Source organism: Trachypithecus francoisi, unplaced genomic scaffold, assembly GCF_009764315.1.
Source record: "Trachypithecus francoisi isolate TF-2019V2 unplaced genomic scaffold, Tfra_2.0 Lachesis_group12, whole genome shotgun sequence".
Classification (NCBI taxonomy): domain Eukaryota; kingdom Metazoa; phylum Chordata; class Mammalia; order Primates; family Cercopithecidae; genus Trachypithecus; species Trachypithecus francoisi.
In genome coordinates, this window is record NW_022681457.1 from 62,114,870 (window position 1) to 62,142,423 (window position 27,554).

Below are 27,554 nucleotides of genomic sequence, written 5' to 3' on the forward strand. Positions count from 1 at the left end.
AAAAGGGAGGGGATGGGGAGGGGAGGGGAGGGGAGGGGAGGGGAGAGGGGACAAGGGAGAAATAATGGCCTCTCCTGAAGGCAGCACTATAGACAAGTGCCATTCCAGTAGGACCCTAGAGGGTGAGGAGTGCAGAAGGGCTTTCGGAGGAAGGACAGGTTGAAAGTGGGGCAACCTCAGTTGTCAGGGAATCTGCCAGGGCAGGGCAGATGGGAGCTGGTCATGCAAGCCTCATGAGCTTTCTGTTTTGGGAGGCCATTTTGAGCTTTCTGTTCTCAAACCCTGGGAGCCATCGTTGGGGCCTAAGAAGGGACGAGACCCTCCAGGTCTGAGATGGAAAAATCACCCTAGAAAAATACCATCTCAGAAAATAAAAGCAGAAAGCAACCATATTTCAGGTTTGAGAACCTACTTAGAATTTTAAAAGTCATCTTTAAAATATAAGTTTAGAATAATTTATTAGGGTTTTATTCACTTTATTAATTTCTTAGAAACTCTCCCTTAAAATATTTTAGTTAAGAATGTAATTATGTATTTGATAATTTTATAACATATTTTCTTATTATCATTTGTTTTAAGTTAGCAAAAGAGCAGAAACACAATGCCACTTGCCATTCCTCACAGGTAACAGCACTACTCTTATTTAACTCTTGGTGCAATTCTTCATTTTCTTTCACCACTTCTTGGACTCGCATCCTAAACATTCTCATTTCCTCCTGAAATAAAATGCACGTAAATTATAACACACACATACCCACGCATCTATATTTCTCAGTTCTGGTGCTGCTGCGGTGGCTAAAATCAAATGGTAACAGCCATTTAGCAAGGTCTCACAATAGGCCAGCCTTCAACTCTCAGTACCAGCACAGGTGGTGCCTGCTCTCAGGGAGCCTACCGTCTAGTGAGAAAGCACTAGGACCAAATGCAAGGCCAAGTACAAGAGGCAAAGAACCTGGGCTTTCAATATTGGATTCCCAATTTGCTAACATTGTTCTCTAACTGCTGAATACTGATAGAAAAGGCAGAGATGCCCATCAACACTGACATTTTTCCTTTGTTTAAAGATGCAGGATAATAAATTGGAGGTTTTTAATACAAAAAATAAGACCTTTTCATCCTTAATTAAAGCTAGATTTGGTGGGGAAGGGGTTAGTGTGGGAGTTGAAGGAAGCTCTTCGTTTTTTTTTTTTTTGAGACAGGGTTTTGCTCTGTCGCCCAGGCTAGAGTACAGTAGTGCAATCATGGCTCACTGCAGTCTCAACCTCCTAGGCTCAGGTGATCCTCCCACCTCAGCTTACCAAGCACCTGTGACACCACACCTGGCTAATTTCTGTATTTTGTGTATAGACAAGGTTTCGCCATGTTACTCAAGGCTGCTCTTGAACTCCTAGGCTCAAGCAATCTTCTTGCCTCAGCCTCCCAAAATGCTGGGATTACAGGCATGAGCCACCACATCCAGCCAAGGCTATTAGTTTTGTCCATAACAACCATGAGAAAGTGTCTTACTAGCATCATCAAGCTGCAGAGCTTAATTGGCCATTAGCCGCAACACGAGGTCTGTCGCTGGGCCAGTTTTGATGCCTAACAGTCTACGTCTGTTTCAGCTCCCAACAGTCTGTGTGTGTGACACTTCAGCTGAGCCTCCGCCATCAGGCCTTTCCCAGTTTCTGTGTCCTACACTGTCCTTTGGTGAGAATCTGAGGTGCCAATATTTACTCTGATGTGCCTCTAAAATATTCTACTGCCAGCTGTCAGATGTTTATGATTACACCCTTTTAACTTAAAGCAGCACTACCAAGTAACTTCTCCTCTCATCCCTCCACCCAGACACACTCACTCTCTGCTGGCAGTCCATGTGGCTCTTTTTTGGAACAGGGGTCAGGCAAACTAAAGTGTGCAAACCAGCTGGCTGTTTTTATAAAGTTTTATTGGAACATGGCCTCGCCCATTATTTACATGTTATCCTCAGCTGCTTTCATGGTGCAACAGCAGGGCTCAGCAGGTGCAAACAGAAACTGCATGGCCTCCAAAGCCTAAAGTACTTATTAACTTGCCCTTTACAGAAAGTGTGTGCTGACCCTGATTTAGAAGGAGCACCAAAATAATAATATTATTAGTTATTAGGACTGTTATATACTCAATTAGTACAAGATTCATTCATGCTCTTAGAAAATTAAGCATCCAACACTAAGTCTAAATGAAAAGGATTAAAATTCCTTTCCATGGAATATGGACACAGGACAGCATCACTGACGAGAAACAAGCTGGGAGCCTCTTAAAGGACCCTCCCAGCTCAGGATCCTAGAACAACCAACATTTCTTTCCCTAGATCCTTCCAATTTCAGGGATCTATATGGACACTTAAATGAGGAACGCAGAGGAATGCAGGAGGCACAGGAAGCCTCTCCAACACCCGCACAGGCCTGGCCTCCTGCGGTTAGAATGAGCTCCACTGCCCAAAGCCATTCCCACAAAACGGCGGTGGACAAGGCAGAAATGGATAAAAACCTCACTTCTTCTCCATTTCCATCAGCTCAGCAATCGGACTTCCCTAGGGTCAGCTCATCCTAGAATTAAGAAGCATCTAAGTTTGTCTAAAACATCTCCAGCCTTTCCTTCCCATGTGTGCCCAAATAGCCCTTCTTTTTTGTTTTGTTTTGTTTTGTTTTTGAGACGGAATCTCACCCCATCACCAGGCTGGAGTGCAGTGATGCAATGCCAGCTCACGGCAACCCCCAACTCCCCGGTTCAAGCCATTCTCCTGCCTCAGCCTCCCGAAGAGCTGGGATTACAGGCATGTGCCACCACATCAGCTAATTTTTGTATTTTTAATAGAGACAGGATTTCACCATGTTGGCCAGGATGGTCTTGATCTCCTGACCTCATGTGATCCACCCACCTTGGCCTCCCAAAGTGCTGAGATTACAGGCGTGAGTCACCGTGCCCAGCACAAATGGCTCTTCTAATGGTGGTGTGTGCAGTTGCAGAGTACCAGAAAGAAGCGCTTCCCCACTGCTGTCTTCCCTGCATCCCCAGATCTCAGCCCATATGGGCTGGCTGTCCAGAAAGCCATGGCTTCTCATGCAGCACTGCTCTGACCCTCCATAATCCTCCCCTCACTCCCTATCCACCCCTCCTGCTCTGCCAATCACTCCCTTACTTCCTCCCCTCTTCCTTCTTTCCCTCCCTCCCTCCATCCCACCCTGCCACACTCCTTCCTTCCTCTTTTCTGTCCTCTAATAAACATTTGATTATCTATCATATGCTGGGTATACCTACATTCAAAATGTTTCTATAAAATTTGAAGCAGTCCTATTTTTTTTTTTTGAGACGGAGTCTCGCTCTGTCGCCCAGGCTGGAGTGCAGTGGCCGGATCTCAGCTCACTGCAAGCTCCGCCTCCCGGGTTTACGCCATTCTCCTGCCTCAGCCTCCCGAGTAGCTGGGACTACAGGCGCCCGCCATCTCGCCCGGCTAGTTTTTTTTGTATTTTTTAGTAGAGACGGGGTTTCACTGTGTTAGCCAGGATGGTCTCGATCTCCTGACCTCGTGATCCGCCCATCTCGGCCTCCCAAAGTGCTGGGATTACAGGCTTGAGCCACCGCGCCCGGCCCAGTCCCATATTTTATAAATCCTGTCTCTTCTGAGACATTTGCCAGCCTACCTTGAGGGTGGCATTGAGCTCGTCCTTCTCTTTCATTATATCTTCATAAGCCAGCAACAATGGTGACAGGTACTTTACATCCAACTGAAGATAGACAGTAAAAGAAGGTTAATATAGGCCAGCCACGGGGGCTCATGACTGTAATTCTAGCACTTTGGGAGGCCGAGGCAGTGGATCACGAGGTCAGGAGATCGAGACCATCCTGACTAACACGGTGAAAACCCGTCTCTACTAAAAATACAAAACATTAGCCGGGCGTGGTGGCAGGCGCCTGTAGTCCCCGCTACTCATGAGGCTGAGGCAGGAGAATGGCGTGAACCCGGGAGGCAGAGCTTGTAGTGAGCCGTGATCACGCCACTGTACTCCAGCCTGGGCGACAGAGTGAGACTCTGTCTCAGAAAAAAAAAAAAAGAAAAAAATAAGAAGGTTAACATATTTCTTACATCTAAACACAACCAGCAAATTTTTAAATGGCAAGAAGTTACACTTTTTTGAAATGGTTTCTTTGGTTGTTGTTGTTAGTGTTTTTTAAGGACCCTCCTAGCTCAGGATCCCAGAACAACCAACATTTCTTTTGCTGGATCCTTCCAATTTCAGGGATCTATACGGACACTTAAATGAGGAACCCAGAGGAATGCAGGGGGCATAGGAGGCATCTACAACACCCGTACAGGCTTGGCCTCCTGCGGTTAGAATGAGCTCCGTTGCCCGAAGCCATTCCCACTCTGCCGCCCAGGCTGGAGTGCAGTGGCGTGATCTCAGCTCACTGCAACCTCCATCTCCCGGGTTCAAGTGATTCTCCTGCCTCAGCCTCCCAAGTAGCTGGGACTATAGGCATGCACCATCATGCTGGGCTAATTTTTGTATTTTTAGTAGAGACAGGGTTTCACCATGTTGGCCAGGCTTGTCTTGAACCCTTGACCTCAAGCGATCCACCCGCCTCAGCCTACCAAAGTGCTGGGATTATAGAAATGAGCCACCGCGCCTGGCCTGAAATGGTTTTTAATAGCTATGCAAATATAGCCTGAAAATACGGGCCTGAAATTAAATAACTTCCACTTACCAACCAGGGTGGTATAGGGCCCTTGGATGGGAGGCCTTCAATATTTAAGCTCTAAGAACAAAACAAATATTGAAGACAAGTTAAACCACACTTCCTCTGAAATTTCAAGTCTTAGATATTCTTAATCTAGACTGGGCATTGCCCATCTATGCATTTATCTGTCTATCCATCTGCCTACCCACCCACCTGTCCACCAATCAATCCATCCATCCATCCATCCATCCACCCACCCACCCACCCACTCTCCCATATACCCTCCCATCTATCTATCTATCTCTATGTATGTATGTATACATGAGAGAAATATTTTTTCTGAAATGTTTGAGAGTAAGTTGCAGATATAATGCCCCTTTTCCTCTAAATACTTGTATTTCTAAAAACAAAAACATTAATATACTTAACCACAGTACTGTCATGAAAATCAGGAAATCAACACTGATAACAATGCTATTTTCATATATATATACATATATATATGTATATATATTACTGCTCCTTGCAGAGCAGGGGTACCCCATAGGCAGTGTGCCTAGAGTAGCCTATAATACTATTTTCTAACCTAACCTATAAGTTATCTTCAAATTTCATCTATTTTCCCACTAATGTTCTTTTCTGATCAAGGATCCAGTTCAGGGTCACATGTTGCATTTAGCTGTCAAGTCTTTTATGTCCTTTTTTTTTTTTTTTTTTTTGAGACAGGGTCTCGTTCCATCACCCAGACCGGAGTGCAGTGGTGAGATCATGGCTCACTGCAACTTCTGCCTCCTGGGCTCAAGCAATCCTCCCACCTTAGCCTCCTGAGCAGCTCAGACTACAGGCACACGCCACCATACCTGGCTAATTTTTGTATTTTTTGTAGAAATGGGGTTTCACCATGTTGCCCAGATTTCTCTTGAACTCCTGGGCTGAAGTGATCCTCCTGCCTCAGCCTCCCACAGTGTTGGGACTGCAAGTATGAGCCAGCACACCTGGCCCTTTATGTTTTGTTTTGTTTTTTGTTTTTTTGAGACAGAGTCTCACTCTGTCGCATAGGCTGGAGTACAGCGGTATGATCTCGGCTCACTGTAACCTCTGCCTCCCAGGTTCAAGAGATTCTCATGCCTTAGCCTCCCTGAGTAACTGGGACTACAGGTGTGTGTGCCACCACACTTGGCTAATTTTTGTATTTTTAGTAGAAGCAGGGTTTCACCACATTGGCCAGGCTTGTCTTGAACTCCTGACCTCAAGTGATCTGCCCGCCTCAGCCTCCCAAAGTGCTGGGATTATAGGTGTGAGTCACTGCACCTGGCCTCCAGCCCTTTTTAGTCTTTTAAAATCTGGAATATATCTAGTGACTGTTTTCATTGGATATGGAACTTTTTAATGTCACATTGTTGAGTGTCTGGATTTTGTTATCTTCCTTTAATGAGTACTGGTTTATTTTCCTTCCTCCCTTCCTTCCTTCCTCCCTCCTTTCTCTCTCTCTCTCTCTCTCTCTCTCTTTCTTTCAGCTCCTAAGTTGTATGGATCACCTTCATACTTCTGAGGCTTGTTTTTTCACCCTGGTCATGGTAGGTCTGTAGTAACCTTTCCTAAAAAGCTCTTTGAGCCGTACCTCTCGGGCATAGCCCTCCTGTGCTCTTGACTCAATGCAAGGTCTCTCCATTGCGGCTGGGCAGAACTTGAAGGTTCCCAGTGCTGTGTGAGCTCTGTTCACAGCTCCCTGTTCTTATTTTCTGCCCAGTCTCTTGGAGTCTCATCCTACACATGTGCAGGGTGGTATTCCACAAGACTCCAAGTAGCCCCATGCAGATTTATATAAGTAGCTCTTTCTCTCCAGGACTCCCTTCTTTCTGGTACTCTTGCCGTACAAATTCTAGTCTCCTCAGCTTCCCCAGACTCTCATCTCTGTTGAACTCAGGGAAGGGCTCAGCTCCAGCCCTTCCTCCCTGCTCTGTGATCTGAGACTGCCTCCTGACAGAAAGCAGATCATAGGCTCATCTATTTATCCTGCTGCTCTTGAGGATCATAGGCCGGTACTGCCTGCTGTTTGATATCTCTAAACATTTGCATTACATATTCTGTCTGGTTTTCTATTTGTTTACAGCAGGAGGGAAAATCTGGTACAGAATCAATGGCCTGTACAAAATAATTATTTATTTCACAAAAGCTTTCCAACGTGAACACCTTAGCATCTAGGTAATTACTCACTCACTCTGCAAACGTTGGCAAACTCGCTAAATCATTATGGACACTGCAACACAACCCTTGTTTTCAAGGATTATACGACCTAGTAACAGAAATAAATACCACTAACACAAATGAACATGATATACAAAAATAGTATACGGTAGAATGCTACAAGTGCCTTAGAGTGATTACAAACAAAAGTCTGCAATTGTTTAAAAGAGACAGAGGGCCAGGCATGGTGGCTCATGCCTGTAATTCCAGCACTTTGGGAGGCTGGGGAGGGTGGATCGTTTGAGGTCAGGAGTTCGAGACCAACCTGGCCAACATGGTGAAACTCCATCTCTACTAAAAATACAAAAATTAGCTGGGCGCGGTGGAACACGCCTGTAATCCCAGCCACTCAGGAGGCTGAGAAACAAGAATCACTTGAACCCAGGAGGTAGAGGTGGCAGTGAGCTGAGATCATGCTGCTGCACTCCAGCCTGGGAGACAGAGACTGTGTCTGAAAAAAAAAGAGAGAGACAGAGATCAATCACTTCTGGCTGGGTTGATTAGGGAAGACTGTCATGGAGAACGTGGCATCTGCACGGGGCAGAAAACAACTTGGGAGGAGGCTGTCCCTGGGCCTGTCTACCTGCCCCACGGTCCTGCAGAAGGCCCTGACCTAGCAAGCAGGTTTTGAATTATAGGACCCCAACAACTTTATTTGTTTTTGTTTAAAAGTTAGTATTATGTTAAGTGAAAGAAGTCAGTCACACAAAGTCATGTCTTGTATAATTTCATTTCTATGAAATGTTGAGAATTGGCAAATTAATAGAGACATAAAATAGATTAGTGGCTACCAGGGGCTGAGTTGGAGGAAGTGGGCAGCAGGGGAATGTAGGGAGTGATTCCCAACAGGTATGACACTTTTTTTTTTTTTTTTTGAGATGGAGTCTCACTCTCTTTGTCACCCAGGCTGGAGTGCAGAGGCATGATCTCGGCTCACTGCAACCTCTGCCTCCCAGGTTCAAGTGATTCTCCTGCCTCAGCCTCCCAAGTAGCTGGAATTACAGGTGCACATGACCATGTCTGGCTAATTTTTTTGTATTTCTAGTATAGATGGAGTTTCACCACGTTGGTCAGGCTGGTCTCGAATGCCTGATTTCAAATGATTCGCCCACCTCAGCCTCCCAAAGTGCTGAGATTACAGATGTGAGCTACCATGGCCAGCTGACATTTCTTGATTTAACAAAAGTGCTCTAAAATTGATTGTGGTGATGGTTGCATAATTCTGTGACTACAATAAAAACCACTAAATGGTACACTTTTTAAATGGGTATAATTGGATGCTACGTGAATTATATCTCAAAGCTGTTACCAAAAAAAAAAAAAAATAAAGATAAGAGAAATGTAAGCCCTCCTTGAAAAAGCAACTCAGAAGCCCATGAGGCCTGAACTCCCAGGAGCTGCAGGAGAACACCGTGTGCCTCCCACACCCCCTACCCCAGCAAGAGCCCAGCCAGTAGTGCCTCCCTCTCCTGTATCCACAGTGTTGCTCACATCCTCATAGCCCCAAGCTCTGTAAGAGTAAGGACCTGAACATTGGTTCATCTGGCACTCCTCCCAGCATCTCATGCAGTGACCTGCTCAGTGAGAGTGTGTGGAGCTGGACTCTGCAACTATTCTTAGAACTGAAAACTCTGCTTTCCTTTCCAAGTTCATGCACTGACAATAGCTGCAACTTCCAGGAACATGACTGAGAAGGGAGCAGCCGACACAAACTTTCATTCTTTTACTTTTGTTATTTATTTATTTTTTTTAATTTTCGAGACAGGGTCTTGCTCTGTCACCCAGGCTAGAGTGCAGTGGCGTGATCTCAGCTCACTGCACCCTCGACCTCCCATGCTGAAGAGATCCTCTTTTCTCAGCCTCCTGAGTGGCTACAGGCATGCGCCACCACGCTCAGCTGTTTTAAAAATCTTTTATTTATAGAGACTAGGTCTCGCTATGCCGCGCAGGCTGGTCTCAAACTCCAGAGTTCAAGCAATTCTCCAGCCTCAGCCTCTGAAAGTGCTAGGATTACAGGCACGAGCCACCTCGTCCGGCCTCTTTTACTTTGTACGCTTCTGTATTGTCTCAATGTTTTACAGTCTTTATTGCCTTTATTATGGGGAAGAAGGGAGGGAAGAAGGCAAAAAGCAAAATTGTTCTTAGAAACATTGTGCCTTGGACAGAGCTTTTCTTACATCAAATTATAATAAATAAGAACCTCTCAAGATTGGAAATCAATTCAACAGTAAAGGCTAAAAAATCCAAAAAGCTGATTTTCACAATTGGAAACATTACCTCTTCCTTGGACAAATGCCTGAATTTTGTCTGATATCGACTGAGTTCTACATTCAAACGATGGACAGTCATTTTCAGTCCATCATTTTCATCCACCAGTTCTTGAGCTTGTTTTCGCAGATAAAGTAATTCAGGTGCAGCAACTAGGGAAAAAAAATTTAATATTATACTATAAGAAATAATGTCAGATTTATCTAGATTTTATTTAAATTGCAAATCATTTGCTTTTCCTCCCTCTTTCACTCTCAGAGGCAATGAACTCTGTGTGTGTGTGTGTTGTGTCTATGTGTGTGTGTGAATGAATAAAAGTTACAACATTTTAAAAACTGAATAGTTAATATTATATTGGAAGTTTGTGGAAGTTTTTGCATGTATAATAAAGTAAAATAAAAGTTTCAAGTTGGAAAGGAATAGTCATGTTTCAGATGACATAAAAATATGTGCTTTGAAAAATCATATAGAATACATGGAAAATGTATTACAGCTAATAACCTTCCCACATAATAGCAATGTTCTATTAGAAAACAAAACAGAAAATAGATCCCACAAGGTAACAGCACAAATAATATACAGTATCTAAAAATAAATGTGCCTAAGATAAGAATTATGCAGGGTCTATATGAAAAAAACTGATACCACCTTACTTAAAGCTATATTATTAGTTTTATATAAATAGAAAAAGGTATAGAGAAAATATTGGTGAATATTTATATAACTTTAGAGTTAAAAATGACTTAATGCCAAGGGTATAAGTCATAAAAGAAAAACATTTTATAGATTTAGCCCAATTATCAACAAACTAAGAAAATATTACACCTATGACAAAGGGATAAAATCTTTCATATGTAAGGAGTTCCTGCAAATCAATAAAAAGTCAAGTGTCTCAGTGTAAAGTAGGCAACTTGGCCATGCATAGTGGCTCATACCTATAAACCCAGCCCTTTGAGCAGCTAAGGAGGAAAAATCCTTGAGGTCAGGAGTTTGAGACCAGCCTGGTCAACACAACAAGGCCTCATTGCTATTTAAAAAAAAAAAAAAAAAGCTTAGCCAGGCATGATGGCGTTCACCTTTAGTCCCAGCTATTCAGGAGGCTGAGGTGGGAGGATCACTTGAGCCCAGGAGTTCAAGGTTATAGTGAGCTCTGATCACCCCACTGTAGTCCAACCTGGGTGAAAAGAGTGGGATGCCGTCTCTAAAAAACAAAGTGGACAGCTTCACAAAAGAAAAAGAAAATGACATGCAAAGATATGAAAAAATATTCAGGTTCATCAATAATAAAAGAAATACAAATTAAAATACTATTTCTTTTTTTAACCTATCAAATTAGCAAGGAAAATATAATCATTGATAAGTCTATGGTAAACGAGGAGCTTTTATATGCTTCTTTTGCAGATAAAAACTGAAATGAAATATATGTAAGCTAAGCATCAAGTTCCAAAAGAAGTATTGGAATTTCTTTGTTTTATTTTTGTAAATTCAGCTTCTTTCCAATCTGAGGAATTTCTTTAGAGTAATAATGACATAGCAGATGAAATCAAATCTCAACAAACATAAGGATATTAACAAAAAAACCTGAAATATTACAGCATAAATTACCAACACAAATATCGTGACATAAAATATTAACTCTCAATGAAGTCCTGCTCGTTCCTCTAATAAAGGCACTGTCCGTCCCTACCTTCCTGTGACGACGCCTTCTCAGCCTCTTTGAGTTTTCTCTTCTCTTTTTCCATTTCCTTAAGTTTTAACTGTAGTTCTTTCATTGCTTGTTTCACTGTGTTTAGTTTAAGGGTAAGGCTTTGATTCATATTGTTTAGGTGCATATTTTCTTCTTTTAATACCTCAAACTTTTCTCTGGTTATTTCTGTATATCTTTGACGTGCTCTACCAGTTATATCTGAAAAGGTTCAGGGGACAAGTTTTAAAATGTTAATTGATGTTGACAATGTTATATCAAAATCACCTGACTTTGTTCCAAAAACCACATCAGGCCTGGTGCCATGTTCTTGGGTCCCTGGGAAGGGAGTGGCTTGTACAGGAAAGAGTAAGTGGCCTGGTGAGGTCACAGTGGGTGGCAGGAAGAGAAATACTGAGGGGAGGCCAGAGAGGGAGGCCAGAGCTGCAGAAGGCCATGCCGACTGTGATGTGGCATGGTAGGTTCATCGTGCAGGGCAGCAGGAGCCAGCAGGGCTTTCAGGCAGAGGTGTGAGAAGGAAGAGGCTCTGCTCTCGGGTGAATTCCTCAGGCCAGCAGGGAAGAAGGCAGGTTAGGATGAGGCCCAGCCCAACAGCCAAGGGGCAGCACTAGAGTAGGGACAGAAAGAAAGTGACACATGAGAGCAGGACTTAGGGGCTGGTAGCTGGCTGGGTGCAGGCAGTGAGAGAGAAGCAGACCCAGGATGACCGCCCAGGTCTGTGTCTGGCAGATGCTCCCCGAGATGAGGAGCACACTGTGAAGAGCAGGTGGGGACGGAAGACGAGGGGAGGCAGGCTCGGGTTGGGACACAGGCCCAGAGTCCCACAGGCAGCCTCTGCTGGGGAGACTGATGAGTCGCTGGCCTGTGGGCAGCACCTGAAGGCACCAGGGTCAGGAGAAAACAGAGGTCACATAGGACCTTAAGAAGGAACAGCAAGAAAATAGGGTAGAAACCAGCGCTGTTCCACGGGGAGATGTGCTCCGAGAGGTCACAGGAGGTGAGGCTCCCATGGGCCCCTGGCCAGCGTACCTCCCAGGTGAGGGAGAGGCAGAAGCAGTTTCCCACACAGGCAAGGGCAGGATGGCTGGTGGCTCCAGAGAACCTGGCCCGACCCCTGACACACACACATCCAATCCCTAACATGTGAAAGGTGAGGCTCAGAAATGGGAAACTCCACAGCTGCATGGAAACAAGGGAACCCTGAGAAATCCTAGAGAGAAAACAGTTGAGATGAGACTGAAGATGGATGCCACAGCCTGAAATGTGCCAAGACAGGGCAGCTAGAAAATGGGGGGTGGCTCCAGGGATATGCCTTGCCCTGGTAGGACTGGAGACACAAAGTGGCCTAGAAAGAGCCAATGAAGTTAGGCCTGGTGGCTCACATCTGCAATCCCAGCACTTTGGGAAGCTGAGGTAGGAAGACTGCTTGAGGCCAGGAGTTCGAGACCAGCCTGAGCAACATAGCAAGACCCTATCTCTACAAAAAGCAATCAATAAATAAAATTATACTTAAAAAGCAGCAGCTTGAAACAGCTGATGAGCTGTCGAGTTAGATAACCACAGTGGGAATAGCAAGGGGTTAACCCACCCGACCCAGGCAGCAACAGCAGAAATGTGTGCCCCTCCTCAGGCAGAACACACAGGCCCTGAGGGCAGAGAGGCAGGGCAGGCCAGAAGGCTGGAGAAAGCCAGGAGGAAGATGGGTCCCTACTGATCCCAGCTGGCCTCACATCCTGCCCATCCCCATCAGTCGCTGGAGGCAGCAGTCAGTACAGCCTGGCAGCCTGCTGGCTCTCTCTCTCCAGGCAGGGTGCAGTAAACAGAGGTAGCATCCCCATGCCGGCCACAGGGAATCTCAGGGACCCCAACAGGCATCAAACAGCAGAGCCAGAGAAGCATCAATGGCAAGTGAGAGAGGAGAAGGGGCTGCAACACAAACCCTAAGACTGGAAGCGCACAGTTATGACTTTCAGAGAGACGTAGTCAGTGTCTTACAGAAATCATGGATGTTAACATTTGATCAACAGCATAAACTGAAAGGATGGGCTGAGCCGCAGGATACACATCACGAAGAAGGAATGCACGGCGCAGAAGTTAGAGCCCCAGCAATCGCCCAGAATACAGCACTGAAAATGCTGAGATTGAAAGGGTGCAAATAAAGTCAATCTGACATGGAGGAGACTTAAAACAGGATTTTCAGAGCAGTGACACTGATGGCAGTAGCGGCCCATCTAGAGTGGCCGCCGCACAGACTACCTAGAGCAGGGAGGCGTGGCCAAGCCTCTTGCTCCATGGAGCAGGCAGGAGCCCCCCCTCCCTGGATGCTGCAGCAGTTGCCCAAGTCCAGCTGCAGACCCGAGAATCTGTGTTCTTGGGGGCCCAAGAAGGCTCCCCCTCAGCCCCCATAGGCTTAGAAGTACCTGATCCCACTGCCTGGCTTCACTGCCCCTTCTGAGTTGGCAGGGCAGGAGCTCCCGGGGTGCTGCTACAGTCGCCCTCCCAGGTGCGGGACCTGGGTGTCTCTGCAGTCTGCACCCTCTGGGGCCTAGGAAGGCTCCCGTGTCCCCGCAGGCTCACGGGTGTTTGCTCTGGCTGCCTGGCCTCTCCCTGCTCCCGACGCCTGCTCCAGTCTCAGAGTGGGGTTGGAGCGGGGTTGAGGCCAAGCCTGGGCACTGTCACAGCCTGGCTGGGAGTGTGCACACTCAGGGCAGCACTGACACGACAGCACCCTGCCGCCTCAGCCCCCTCCAGATTTTGGGCACCCATGAGCGCAGGAGGGAAAGACAGGGGGAGGGGGGGTGAGGGTGGCTCTGCACTGGCCTGCAGGTGCCCCTTGGTGCAAACAGCCTGGGTGCCATGAACTGGGCAGCAGGAGGCAGACAGGCTCCTGGGCAGAAGCGGGCAGGTCCACGGTGAGTCCCCACCTTCAGGTTGGGGAGGGCCTGAAGGCTGGGAACCGAGTTGCCCATCCCGTGGGACCATAGTAGGAACTTGTGGTGCCTTTTCCAGGCCCACCCATGGCCACCCATGGACCAAATGGTGCTCCCTCCCTCCCTTCTGAGGCCCATAAAAGCCCTGGGCTTAGCCAGAGCAGAGCAGATGGGATGACCAGCTGCAGAAAGGAGTTACCCTCTCTGCTGATAGCTGGAGACATCAGAGGACCAGCAGCAGAGAGGAACAACCTACTCCAGGGCCTCCTCTCTGCTAGGAGCTGGTCAGAATAACCAGCTGCAGAGAACAGCCCTCTCCAGGGCTTCCTTTTTGCTGAGAGCTGCAGAGACAGCCGGATGACCTGCCTTCAGAGAGGAGCCACAGACTCCAGGGCCTCCTCTCTGCTGAGAGCTGAACACTTGACGGGACGACCTGCCTACAGAGAAGCTACCCACTGTGGGTCTCCTCTGAACTGTCCTAACAGTCAGTAAAGCTCCTCTTCGTCTTGCTCACCCTCCACTTGTCTGCTTACCTCATTCTTCCTGGATGCAGGACAAGAACTCAGGCAAAGGCACACTGGCACCATAGACATTTCTGGCCAGAAAAGCGACACCCCAAAGATCTTATAACAATGTGGGACCTAACAGCAGAAATTATAACTTCCATTTTGGAAGCCACTGAAGCTCCCCAAACCGTTCAGTGGGGTGTAACCCATAAAACATCACTGGACCTCTCCCTCTGCCTTCAGCCTCAGAGCAGAGCCCATAACTGCACCTGCCTGCCCAGCATGGATCCCAGTACATCATGGGTCCACTCCTCCCGCTGGGATCCCATTACATCCCACAGGTCCTCCTTCCACCCCAGGATCCCATTACATCCCATAGGCCCACCTCCCTTCCCCCAGGATCCCAGCATATCCCACAGGTCCACGTCCCCCCAGGTCCAACCCCCACCCTCCCAGGATCCAAGCACATCCTGTATGGACACACGTCCACTACCCAGTGTTTGCACCCTCTCTTTTGAGGCAAGGGTGAAAGTTCAACAACTAATACAAGAAAAAGAAAACGTAATCTTTATTTTCAGATAAAATTAATCTGGATATTCTCCAAAACAACAAGCTTTTCAATCATAATATAATTCAAAAGGCAAATACCTGGGGAGGGTGGAGGTTTCTCACGTAATGGAGGTTTTTCATCCTAGGAAAGAAGGAACATAAGTGCAGAGCATTAGTATTTTATAAAGTGGACACAGGCAGCTAGGTCATTAGACAGCAGGTATATAAGCATGCTTTATTTCCTTCATTTTGACTCTTGTTCTTTGTTTTAGCTTTCAAAACTTTAATATCTACTATTTCTTTTTTTCCTTTTTTAAGACAGGGTCTTACTCTGTCACCCAGGCTGGGGTGCACTGGTGTGATCACAGCTCATTGCAGCCTCCAACTCCTAGGCTCATGCAATCCATACCTCAGCCTCCCAAGTAGCTGGGATTACACATGGGCCATCAGAGCTAATTTTTTTTTTTTTTTTTTGTAGAGATGGGGTCTCATTTATGTTGCCTAGGTTGGCCTTGAGCTCTTCGACTCAAGGGATCCTCCTACCTTGGCCTCCCAATATGCTGGGATTATAGTTTCTTATACCTGAATCTTAGACCTTAAATGTCTTCCCCTCTGGTGCGCTCTCTGAGGCTGTAAAGGAAGTCCTTCCTGAGCTTTCTTCCTGCCTTTCTGTGCTGAGTTCAGTGACTGTCTTTACAGGTAGATCCCGTGAGTAGTGGGCTGTGGGCTCACGTTTAAAAGCATATGCTAGGTAGGGCTGCAAGTGCTGAGCGGAGATGCCCTCAGAAAACTCCATCCAGGCCTCTTCTCACTGGGATGGGCAAAAAGGACCCCATCAACTCCAGGGAAGCACATTTGCAAGATGCTGAGAAAGGAACATTAACAAGATATTGCTTCGCAACCCTAAACCCAGAGGAAAGGGAAGGCTGTGAACTTTTGTTAATTTTTGCTTACATGCTGGTATGATATTAAGTTTCTAATTTCTGCTGACAAAGTAGACAAGGTTATAAATTAACTCTCCAGAGAAATGTTTAATTTTTAAGTTCCCATGACATCGCACAATGAAAAACTTACATTAGAACTATTTCCATGTTTGCAAATTAGCTATTAAAATTGTCAGACCAGGCCAGGCACGGTGGCTCACACCTGTAATCCCAGCACTTTAGGAGCCTGAGGCAGGTGGGATCACCTGAGGTTAGGAGTCCGAGACCAGAATGGCCAACATGGTGAAATCCCATCTCCATTAAAAATACAAAAATTGGCCAGGCGTGGTGGCTCACGACTGTAATCCCAGCACTTTGGGAGGGCGAGGTGGGTGGATCACGAGGTCAGGAGATTGAGACCATTTTGGCTAACACGGTGAAACCCCATCTCTACTAAAAATACAAAAAAAAAAAATTAGCCAGGCATGGTGGCGGGCGCCTGTAGTCCCAGCTACTCGGGAGGCTGAGACGGGAAAATGGCATGAACCTGGGAGGCAGAGCTTGCAGTGAGTCGAGATTACGCCACTGCATTCCAGCCTGGGTGACAGAGCAGGACTCTGTTTAAAAAAAAAAAAAAAAAAATTAGCTGGGCGTGGTGGCATGCACCTGTGATCCTAGCTACTCGGGAGGCTGAGGCAGGAGAATCACTTGAATCCAGGAGGCGAAGGTTGCAGTGAGCCAAGACTGCGCCACTGCACTCCAGCCTGGGTGACAGAGCAAGACTTCATTTCAAACAAAAAAATCTCAGGCTAGGCACATCACATCATGCCTGCAATCCCAGTGCCTTTGGGAGGCCAAGGCAGGAGGATGGCTTGAGCCCAAGAGCTTGAGACCATCCTGGGCAACATAACAAGAAGCCAACTCTAAATAAAATTTTTTTTAATTAGCCAGGAGTGGTGGCATGTGCCTGTAGTCCCAGCTACTCAGGAGACTGAGGCAAAAGGATCACTTGATCCCAGGAGACTGAGGCTACAGTGAGCTATGATCACACTACTGCACTCCAGTCCGGGTCACGGAGGGAGATCCTGTCTCAAAAAATAATTTTTACAAAAGATAAAATTGTGTATTCATTATACATTCATTTTAATTATAAAATATTTCTAACACTTTAATACATTACTTTCATCATTAAATATGGAAAATATCAATTTCCTCATGTTTTAAAAGTATTTAAGTGCAGGCACAGTGGCTCACACCTGCAATCCCAGCACTTTGGGAGGTCGAGGTGAGCGGATCACTTGAGCTCAGGAGTTTGAGACCAGCCTGGGCAACATGGGGAAACCCTGTCTTTACCAAAAATGCAAAAAATTAGCTGGGTGTGGTGGCATGCGTCTGTGATCCCAGTTACTCGGGAGACTGAGGTGGGAGGATCGCTTGAGCCTGGAAGACGGAGTCCACAGTGAGATGAGATTGCACCACTGCACTCCAGCCTGGGCGACAGTGAGAGCTCCTTCTCAAAAAAAAAAAAAAAAAAAGGGCCGGGCGCGGTGGCTCAAGCCTGTAATCCCAGCACTTTGGGAGGCCGAGGCGGGCGGATCACAAGGTCAGGAGATCGAGACCATCCTGGCTAACACGGTGAAACCCCGTCTCTACTAAAAAATACAAAAAACTAGCCGGGCGAGGTGGCGGGCGCCTGTAGTCCCAGCTACTCGGGAGGCTGAGGCAGGAGAATGGCGTGAACCCAGGAGGTGGAGCTTGCAGTGAGCTGAGATCTGGCCAGTGCACTCCAGCTTGGGTGACAGAGCGAGACTCCGTCTCAAAAAAAAAAAAAAAAAAAAAAAAGAAGAAGAAGAAGAAAACAAGCATTTAAAAGAAGTATTCAACAGGAAAGAACTCTTAAGGGAAGATTTATTTTTTACCCCAAAATCACCAAAGTTGTTGAAAATTTATGATGAAAACTCCATTGAGAAAATCAGTTTTTTAAAAAATGATCTTACCTTTAAATTCAGAACAGAGTATTTACCATCTGATGAAAAACAAAAGACAGAGAAACTTTTAAAGTAGATAATGAAATATGACAACTCAGAAAAGTACAATCATAGAAATTCACCTTCCACAGAGGAGCTCGACAAGGCCTGGGAGAGGGATAAAATTCACAGGGTCACAGGGCAAATGGGTCCCCGAGCCAGGCAGGGACCTGACTCTAAATTGTCATCTCTCTCCCATACCCATTCCTGAGCACATCCGTGGCTCACGTGGCTGCAGAACCAAAGCCAAACTCTTCAGTGTCTCCAAGCCCTTCCCATGCTGGGCTCCTCCTCTCCTTCCAACACCCCTCCCCGCCACTGTCCACACATCTTGCTGACCACACCCTGGATGGGCCACCCTCCCTAAATGCAGCATCCAACCTTTCAGAAAAATAGTTTTTCTTTGAAGCAAACTGTCTCAACGATAGAGAGAAAAATAAATCTCGCCCAGTTACTCATCTTCCATACATCTGTAATCCAGGTACCCTAGGAAGCAGGTGATCTTACACCCCAGTTTGCCTGTACACATTCATGTTGTGAAAAGTTGGACATCGAGTTGCTGTTTTTTGAGACGGAGTCTCACTCTGTCCCTCAGGTGGAGTACAGCGGTGCAATCTCGGCTCACTGCAACCACTGCCTCCTAGGTTCAAACGATTCTCCTGCCTCAGCCTCCCAATTAGCTGGGATTACAGGCATGGACCACGATGCCCAGCTAATTTTTGTATTTTTAGTAGAGACGGGGTTCCCCCATGTTGGCCAGGCTGGTCTTGAACTCCTGACCTCAGATGATCCACCCACCTTGGCTTCCTTTGGATTACAGGCGTGAGCCACTGTGCCTGACCCTGAGTTGCTTTTAACTTTCTACTATTAATTTGCAGAGCAGAAATAACTGGCTGAAAATAAACTAGAAACACATGCGAAAAACAGGGGAAAGAACCCTACAGAATTCAGACAACAGAAGAAAATGCTAGAGATACATACAAGATTCTAAATCTACTTCTTGGTTGGGTGCGGTGGCTCACGCCTGTAGTCCCAGCACTCTGGGAGGCTGAGGTGGGCAGATCACTTGAGGTCAGGAGTTTGAGACTAGCCTGGCCAACATGGTAAAACCCCATCTCTACTAAAAACACAAAAATTAGCTGGGTGTGGTGGTGCTTGCCTGTAATCCTAGCTACTTGGGAGGCTGAGGCAGGAGAAACTCTTGAACTTGGGAGGCAGAGGTTACAGTGAGCCAAGACTGTACCATGACACTCTAGTCTGGGCAGCAGAGCAAGACATCATCTCTAAATAAATGAATAAATAAACAAACAAATAAATCTACTTCCTGATGTATTCAAAATACCAATACTTAAACAACTCATCACTGAAGAGCTCATTTTTGGCCAAAGTCATCTTGATCAGCTGTTTTTAACCAAACTGCTTTCAGTCAAACATTCAGGGGCAGCCTGGACTGCTCTCCTAGTTGGACACCTACTTGGACACCAGGAGTTTGAGACCAGTCTGGGCAACAGAGCAAAACCCCATCTCTACAAAAAATACCAAATTAGCCAGGTATGGTGGAACGCACCTGCAGTCCCAGCTACTTGGGAGGCTGAGCAGCCTGGACTGCTCTCCTACTTGGATCCTACCCTGTCCTTCTGAGTTCAGCCTGATGAACCCTCTTCCCCCTACCACCTTCCCTAACTGGCAGACAACAACCTCTACTGCCCACCTTAGCACCCCACATTTGCAGATTTGCAATCTGCACCTCTTCCTCTGCAGCTGGGATGCGAGGGGAAAGGCCTGTGGCTCTGTCATCTCTGACACATGGCCGGCGCTGAACCAGTTTCCAATAAGAAAATATTTAAAGTGATACAACAAGAAAAAAATTTTGTAATAACACCTTTACAATAGTCTTGATTTGGTATCCCACAATGCTACCTCAGACCTGACTGCTTTCATATTTAATGGAGTCTTCTATACCCTCCTTAAATTCTTCACAAAATAAAATTGCAGGAGCAGGGAGTTACATGAAATAGAATGGCAAAATTGACAGCTGGCTGGCCACACTGGCACATGCCTGTGTGGGCCTCCAGCACTTTGGGAGGCCGAGGCAGGCGGATTGGTTGAACCCAAGAGTTTGAGACCAGCCTGGGCAACAGAGCAAAACCCCGTCTCTACAAAAAATACCAAATTAGCCAGGTGTGGTGGAATGCACCTGTAGTCCCAGCTACTCAGGAGGCTGAGGCAGGAGAATCATTCGAGCCTGGGAGGCAGAGGTTACAGTGAGCTGAGATCACACCACCACACTCCAGCCTGGGTGACAGAGAGTGACCCTGCCTCAAAAAAATAAAAAATTGGCCAGGCGCGGTGGCTCAAGCCTGTAATACCAGCACTTTGGGAGGCCGAGACGGGTGGATCACGAGGTCAGGAGATCAAGACCATCCTGGCTAACACGGCGAAACCCTGTCTCTACTAAAAAATACAAAAAAAAAAACTAGCCGGGCAAGGTGGCGGGCGCCTGTAGTCCCAGCTACTCAGGAGGCTGAGGCAGGAGAATGGCGTAAACCCAGCAGGCGGAGCTTGTAGTGAGCTGAGATCCAGCTATTGCACTCCAGCCTGGGCGACAGAGCGAGACTCCGTCTCAAAAAAAAAAAAAAAAAAAAAAAAAAGAAAATTGTTGACAGCTATAGAAGCGGGGAGATGCATAGATGGATAGGTGGGAATTCATTTTACTTGTCTCTCTACTTTTGTACACATTAAAAATTATCACAATAAAAAGTTTTTCAAGGGCAATTCAATTTTCCCAAAGGAAATCATGCTATTTTATCTTAGTCATCAACTTTTCAGAAAAAGAATCCGATAAAGATTAAACTTACAATTTACAGCATCCCAAATTCACATTGGTATTTAATGTACATTTAATGTACACGCAGTTCACTCGGTTCTGTGAATCTATTTTGTGTCCCGTTTTCTTATTTATCATTTCTCAACAAGATTTCCAGAGTCCTCACCCTCCTCATTTCTATTACCTATAAGGGTGAGGGGGGTACACATAAAATAACATCAAAGGGCTTCAATACTGGGCGTACTCCTACTGTGTACAAGGTGTCATGCTGGGTACTATCCCAGTTTTTTTTTTTTTTTTTTATACAGGTTCTCACTCTGTCACCCAGGCTAGAGTGCAGTGGTGGAAACTGCACTGCAGCCTCAACCTGTCGGGCTCAAGCAGTCTTCTTGCCTCAGCCTCCAGCTGCTGGGTGCAAATGATCTTCCTGCCTCAGCCTCCAGCTGCCAGGCTCAAGTGATTTTCCTGCCTCAGCATCCAGCTGCCAGGCTCAAATTATCTTCCTGCATCAGCCTCCAGCTGCCAGGCTCAAATTATCTTCCTGCATCAGCCTCCAGCTGCCAGGCTCAAGCAATCTTCCTGCCTCAGCCTCCAGCTGCTGGGCTCAAGTGATCTTCCTGCCTCAGCCTCCAGAGTAGCTGGGACTACAGGTGCGTGCCATTATGCTGGCTAATTTTTAAAATTTTTGTAGAAACAGGGTCTCCCTGTGTTGCCCAGGCTGGTCTCAAACTCCTGAGCTCAAGCAATCCTCCTGCTTTAGCCTCCTCAAGTGCTGGGATCATAGGCCTGAGCCACTGTGCCTGGCCCTATTCCAGTCTCCACAGAAAGAAAATTCACATGACATGAACACATTCTTGCTGTCAAATTTTTTTTTTTTTTTTTTTTTTTGAGATGGAGTCTGGCTCTGTCGCCCAGGCTGGAGTGCAGTGGCCGGATCTCAGCTCACTGCAAGCTCCGCCTCCCGGGTTCATGCCATTCTCCTGCCTCAGCCTCCCGAGTAGCTGGGACTACAGGCGCCCGCCACCTTGCCTGGCTAGTTTTTTGTAATTTTTTTAGTAGAGACGGGGTTTCACTGTGTTAGCCAGGATGGTCTCGATCTCCTGACCTCGTGATCCGCCCGTCTCAGCCTCCCAAAGTGCTGAGATTACAGGCTTGAGCCACCGCGCCCGGCCGCTGTCAAAAATCTTAATGACACAGATAAATCAAAATTCACCCATGAACATAATCCCTCGAAACCTTCTCCTCTCCAGAGGTAACCATGGTTATCAACTGGGTATGGTTCTTTTCAGATATATTTGAGCATATAAGGATGTAGTGGTTCATGCCTGTAATCCCAACACTGCGGGAGGCCGAAGTGGGAGGATGGTTCAAGCCCAGGAGGTAGAGGCTGCAGTGAGTTATGATCACACCACTGTACTCCAGCCTGGGTGGCAGAACAAGATCCTGTCTCAAAAAAAAGAGTCAAACCCCACAACTTCACCACGCTTCACATGCCTACATATAAGAGACATTAGGCAGTGGGGAGGTAGAGTAGCGTGTACACAGATCCAGTGGCAGGAAGGAACACCACAGAGTTGAGGAAATAAAAGAACAGCAGAGTAGCTGGAGAGCAGTCAGCAGGGGCCAGGGCTGGCAGGCCATGCAGGTGGTGAGAAACCATGGAAGAGACCCAATTCAAAAGGGTCTGGGGTACGTGGGGGTGTGAGGGGATGCACGTGGGGGTCCACGGACATGCAAGGGGACACTACCAGCTTTGTGCTTTGAAAAGATGGCTCTGGGCCAGATGAGGTGTCTCATGCCTGTAATCCCAGCACTTTGGGAGGCCAAGGCGGGTCGAATGTTTGAGCCCAGGAGTTCAAGGACAGCCTGGGCAATATAGTGAAACCCTGTGTCTAACAACATACAAAAATTAGCCAGGCATGATGATGCACACCTGTAGTCCCAGCTCTTCAGGAGGCTGAGGTGGGAGGATCAACTGAACTCAGGTTGAGGTTGCAGTGAGCCGTGATCATACCACTATACTCCAGCCTGGGCAACAGAGTGAGACCCTGTTGAAAAAAAAAAAAGACTGTTCTGGCTGAGGGGATGAATGAATGAAGTTAAACGGTTACATGGCATAGAAGCTGGGGGAGGAAACCTGGGCACAGCACACAATGAATGACATCAAACTGGGGAGCAGGCTATGAGTACTTCCAAGAGTAAAGGGCCGAGACTGAGGAGATGACGGGGTGGGGGGTGGGGCACCCAGGAAGGCGGGAGGAAACAAGATGTCCCGAGCCCAGGGAGAAGGTATGTTAACCACGTGGTATGCTACTGAGACGTCATCAGAAGAAGCCAGAAAACCACCCGGCGCACTTAACTACAAGAAGGTCTCTGGTCCAGTGGCGCGATGGAGAGGGAAGCCAAACTGGAGAGGTTTGAGGAGACGTGGAGAGGGAGAAGGCCTGGAGAGGTGTACCACTTGACAAAGCGGGCTGTTGAGGAGAAGGAGGAAGTACTAGCAAGAGGGGACTGTGGGATCAAATAAGGGTCTGCAAAGAATCTAGGGAAGGGGAACAGCGTCCACGAGCATGAATTTGGCAGTTCTGACCAAGGGTACGAGGGCCTTGCCCAAAGTATGTTTGGTCTTCTTGGCAGGGGTCTTGCTAGAGTGCAGAGCGATGCATCAGGTGATCAAAGCTTCAGGCTTTAGACACTAATTATCACTAGCACTGATGGAAGCCACTGCACTTCACATGCATCACCACATTTATGAGAGAGACACTCTCAGATTGAGAAGACGAGGTAAGTAACTTAGCCACGCCTGGAAATGACAGTCAAAGACCAAACCACCAAAAGCCAGGGTTCCTCACGTGTTGTCCAAGGATCACCCACATCAGACTCCTCTGTGTACTTGTGAAAAGTACAGACCCTTCCAGACCAGTCTGACCAACACAGAGAAACCCCATCTCTACTAAAAATACAAAATGAGCTGGGCGTGGTGGCACATGCCTGTAATCCCAGCTACTCAGGAGGCTGAGGCAGGAGAATGGCTTGAATCCAGGAGGCAGAGGTTGTGGTGAGCCAAGATCACGCCATTGCACTCCAGCCTGGGCAACAAGAGCAAAACTCCGTTTCAAAAAAAAAAAAAGTACAGACCCTTGGGCCCAGCCCTGAGCCACTAAATTAGAGTTTGGGGTTTGAGGTTTTTCAGAAGTATGCAGGGGCTTTTAATGCCCACCACAAACCAGGTATCGCTGCAGAAGCTGCAATCCTTCCCAACCAACACCTGTGTGCCAAGTGCACATTCCCAAGTATGTGGGTGGCCACTGCGTCTCATCTCCAAATCTACCTTCATGGTCGGCTCATGTTACTGCAGCATTTCCACCCAGCCAGTTGGCACCAAGGAAGGCTTCCTCTGTAGGGGGCGCTGGAGAGACACTGGAGGAGCCGGGACTTTGCTTTCCTATTCCAGCTTCCTCTGGCTCTTCCTTCCATGCATTAATTTCTCTTTTTAATTTCTGTTTTTTAGAGTCCGAGGGTCTCACTATATTACCCAGGCTGGATTCGAACTCCTGGGTTCAAGTAATCTTCCTGCCTTGGCCTCCCAAGTAGCTGAGATTACAAGTGGGATTACATGTGCAGATCCTTTCTTTTTAATTTTTTGGGTGGCCAGCAACATGCAGTACCTCCCCATGGTGGCTTCTCCTGGCCCCCATCCTAGTGAGTTTCATTACGGCAGCCCCTCAGCAAACTTCCTGGCCACCCAGCAGGCCACAGCTACGTCCTCTCCAGGAAGATGTGGATCTGGGTTCTGGCTGAGGCTCCTCCAGAGCTGCTTGCTCCTGAAGGCTGACTTTGTGTCAGCCCTGGGGACACTGGCTGCCCCCTTGAGCTGCTACTCCTGAATTCTTGAGTATTCTCTTTTACTCCTTAGTAGGCAATCCTGTTATTATTATTATTTTTTTTTTAGAGACAGGGTCTCACTCTGTCACCTAGGCTGGAGTGCAGTGGCACTATCACATCTCACTGCAGCCTTGACCTCCTTCCTGGGCTCAAGTGATCCTCCCATCTCAGCCTCCTGCATAGCTGGGATTACAGGTGTCAGCCCCCACGCCCAGTCCCCAAACCGGTTATAATTAATAATTCTTTATAGTAAATTTTCCCTCTTCAAGTCACTGTGTGTGTTCTGACTCCTGATTGGACCTTGACTGATATATGCTACATTAGGCCACACAATGCAGATGTTAGACAAGGCAGGAGAGAACCAAATTTGGGGACGTAGGAAGACATGTGGCATGTGTTGTGAGACGAAAGAAAGGTAACAAAACAGCATGCACATTATATACATACATGCTCTAAATCATTAAAAATCTTATCTGTGGGGGCACAATTAAGTGTGTTTAGCCTTATGATATGGTCTGGCTGTGCCCCCACTCACATCTCATCTTGAACTGTAGCTTCCATAATTCCCACCTATTGTGGGAGGGACCCAGTGGGAGATAATTGAATCATGGGGCGGTTTCCCCCATACTGTTCTCATGGTAGTGAATAAGTCTCACGAGATCTGATGGTTTTATAAGGGGAAACCCCTTTCTCTTGGTTCTCATTCCCTCATCTGCCACCATGTAAGACATGCCTTTCACCTTCTGCCATGATTGTGAGGCCTTCCCAGCCACGTGGAACTGTGAGTCCGTTAAACCTCTTTTTCTTGATAAGTTACCCAGTCTCAGGTATGCCTTTATTAGCAGCGTGAAAATGGACTAATGCACTTTATATATTTATGTATTTTTTTTTTTACAGTAAGACAGTATTACTTTTGTAATTTAAAAACAGATGCACCCTTTACTAAATCTAATACTTAAAAAATATGCCAACTGACCAACAGGTGTTTTCTGGCCCCAGGATTATGAGGCTGATGTTCTGTGTTCCCTGAGAAATGATTTACAGAAATGTTTCCCTGAGCCTGAGCAACTCTGGGGCTGTTGATAAAGCAATTATTGGTTGTCCACTCGATGCCTGGCTCTCCTTGTCACTTCTCAAATGTGAACCACCTCTTAGGAAACCGAAAACTTTTCCCTACCTTTGCTATAACATGCTGAATTCTCTCATTGTGATAATCAAATAGATATATGTCCACATACTCATTCACCCAACAGATCTTTCCTGGTGGGCCACTGTGGGCCAGGTCTTTCCCCAAGCACTGGGACTAGGGAGACCCTATCCTACCCCTATCTCTATTGCTTAAGCCCAGGAGTTCAAGACCAGCCTAGCTAACATAGCAAAAAAAAAAAAAAAAAAGCACCTTGTACTTTAAAAACAACCTAATATCCAGAAGCAATTGACTGTGTAATAACTTGTTTTCTTTTCTTTTTTTTTTTTTTTTTGAGATGGGGTTTCACTCTGTCACTCAGGCTGGAGTACAATGGCGCAATCTCAGCTCACTGCAGCCCTTGCCTCCAGGGCTCAAGCGATCCTCCCACCTCAGCCTTGAGAGTAGCTAGGACCACAGGCACATGCCACCATGCCTGGCTACTTTTTTGTATTCTAGTAGAGATGGGATGTCCATTTTTTGTAGAGAGTGTCGCACTATGTTGCCCAACCTGGTCTCAAACTCTTAAGCTCAAGAGATCTACTTGCCTTGGTCTCCCAAAGTACTGGGATTACAGGAGTGAGCCACCACACCCAGCCTTATTTTCTTGAGACAGGGTCTCACTTTGTCACCCAGACTGGAGCGCAATGGTGCAATTACGGCTTGCTGCAGCCTTGACCTTCCAAGATCAAGTGATCCTCCCACCTCGCCCTTCTGAGTAGGTGGGACTATAGGCGTGCACCACCTTGCCTGGCTAATGTTTTTATTTTTACTTTTTGTAGAGACAAGGTCTCCCTGTGTTGCTCAGGCTGCTTTCAAATTCTTGAGCTCAAGGGATCCTCCAGCCTTGGTCTCCCAAAGAGCTGGCGTGAGCCACCACACCTGGACCCTCATTTTCAATAAAAAATAAACTTCAATTATATTCCTAGTTAAAATCACAGTGCTACAGCATGAAGGGGCAATGGGTATGTTTTCCTAAAAATAAGCAAAATTCATTAAGAAAAAATGTTCTTATATTTTATGAAAATTGTGGGATTTTTTTGTTTGTTTGTTTGTTTTACCTTTTTGTTGTATCCGCTGTGGTGTAGGAGGGGAGGCTGGAAACTCATCTTGATCAGAAATATTTTCATCATCTTCACTGTCCACTTCATGTAACAATGGCACCTTTTTGTTTTAAAAGACAAAGGAGGAAAGAAATGAGAAATGTCCTTCTAACAAATTCCAACGTCTTCTTTCAAACCTTCCCCACTGGGAGCTCCCTCCATGGGTACTTCAGCTACTTTCCTTAGTGACACACAAAAGGGCTACATCAGGTGGGGCTAGATGACACTTCCAGGCCCTCAGGAAAAGCTTAGGGGGCAAAGGCAACACCATTCAAGTTATGCTAAGGCCACTGAGAGCTCCACATCCCAGCCATGTTGTCAGGGCAGCTTCCCTTCCTCTTTCCTGCCAGGGACCACCCAATACCACTCCATGCTGGCACTGACACCATGTTACTAATTTCCCCCCACCCCTTTTTTTTGAGACAGGGTCTCCCTCTGTCACCCAAACTGGAGCACAGTGGTGTGATCATAGCTCACTGCAACCTTGACTTCCCACATGCAAGCGATCCTCCCACATTAGCCCCCGGAGTAGCTAGGACCACAGGCATGCACCACCACATCCAGCTAATTTTTTTTATTTTTTGTAGAGACAGGGTCTCCTTTTGTTGCCCAGGCTGGTCTCAAACTCCTGTGCCCATGCGATCCTCCTGCCTCAGCCTCCCGAAGTGCAGGGATTACAGACGACAGCCACTGCACCCAG

General features: G+C 46.8%; 1 protein-coding gene across 3 annotated transcripts in view; it reads right to left on the bottom strand.

Moving 5' to 3' along the window:
- Window positions 1-27,554, bottom strand: part of CEP89 (centrosomal protein 89) — a 99,957-nt gene that overhangs the window by 48,354 nt on the left and 24,049 nt on the right. For 2 of the 3 annotated variants that reach the window (XM_033225609.1, XM_033225610.1), the window contains 8 exons: window positions 26,813-26,915; window positions 17,824-17,852; window positions 15,003-15,045; window positions 10,901-11,119; window positions 9,223-9,365; window positions 4,726-4,776; window positions 3,663-3,746; window positions 613-716 (listed from right to left, as the gene is read on the bottom strand). In XM_033225609.1, the coding sequence (XP_033081500.1) occupies window positions 613-716; window positions 3,663-3,746; window positions 4,726-4,776; window positions 9,223-9,365; window positions 10,901-11,119; window positions 15,003-15,045; window positions 17,824-17,852; window positions 26,813-26,915 (776 nt within the window). The remainder of the gene's footprint in view (window positions 1-612; window positions 717-3,662; window positions 3,747-4,725; window positions 4,777-9,222; window positions 9,366-10,900; window positions 11,120-15,002; window positions 15,046-17,823; window positions 17,853-26,812; window positions 26,916-27,554) is intronic. The other variant, XM_033225611.1, reaches the window with a different exon arrangement.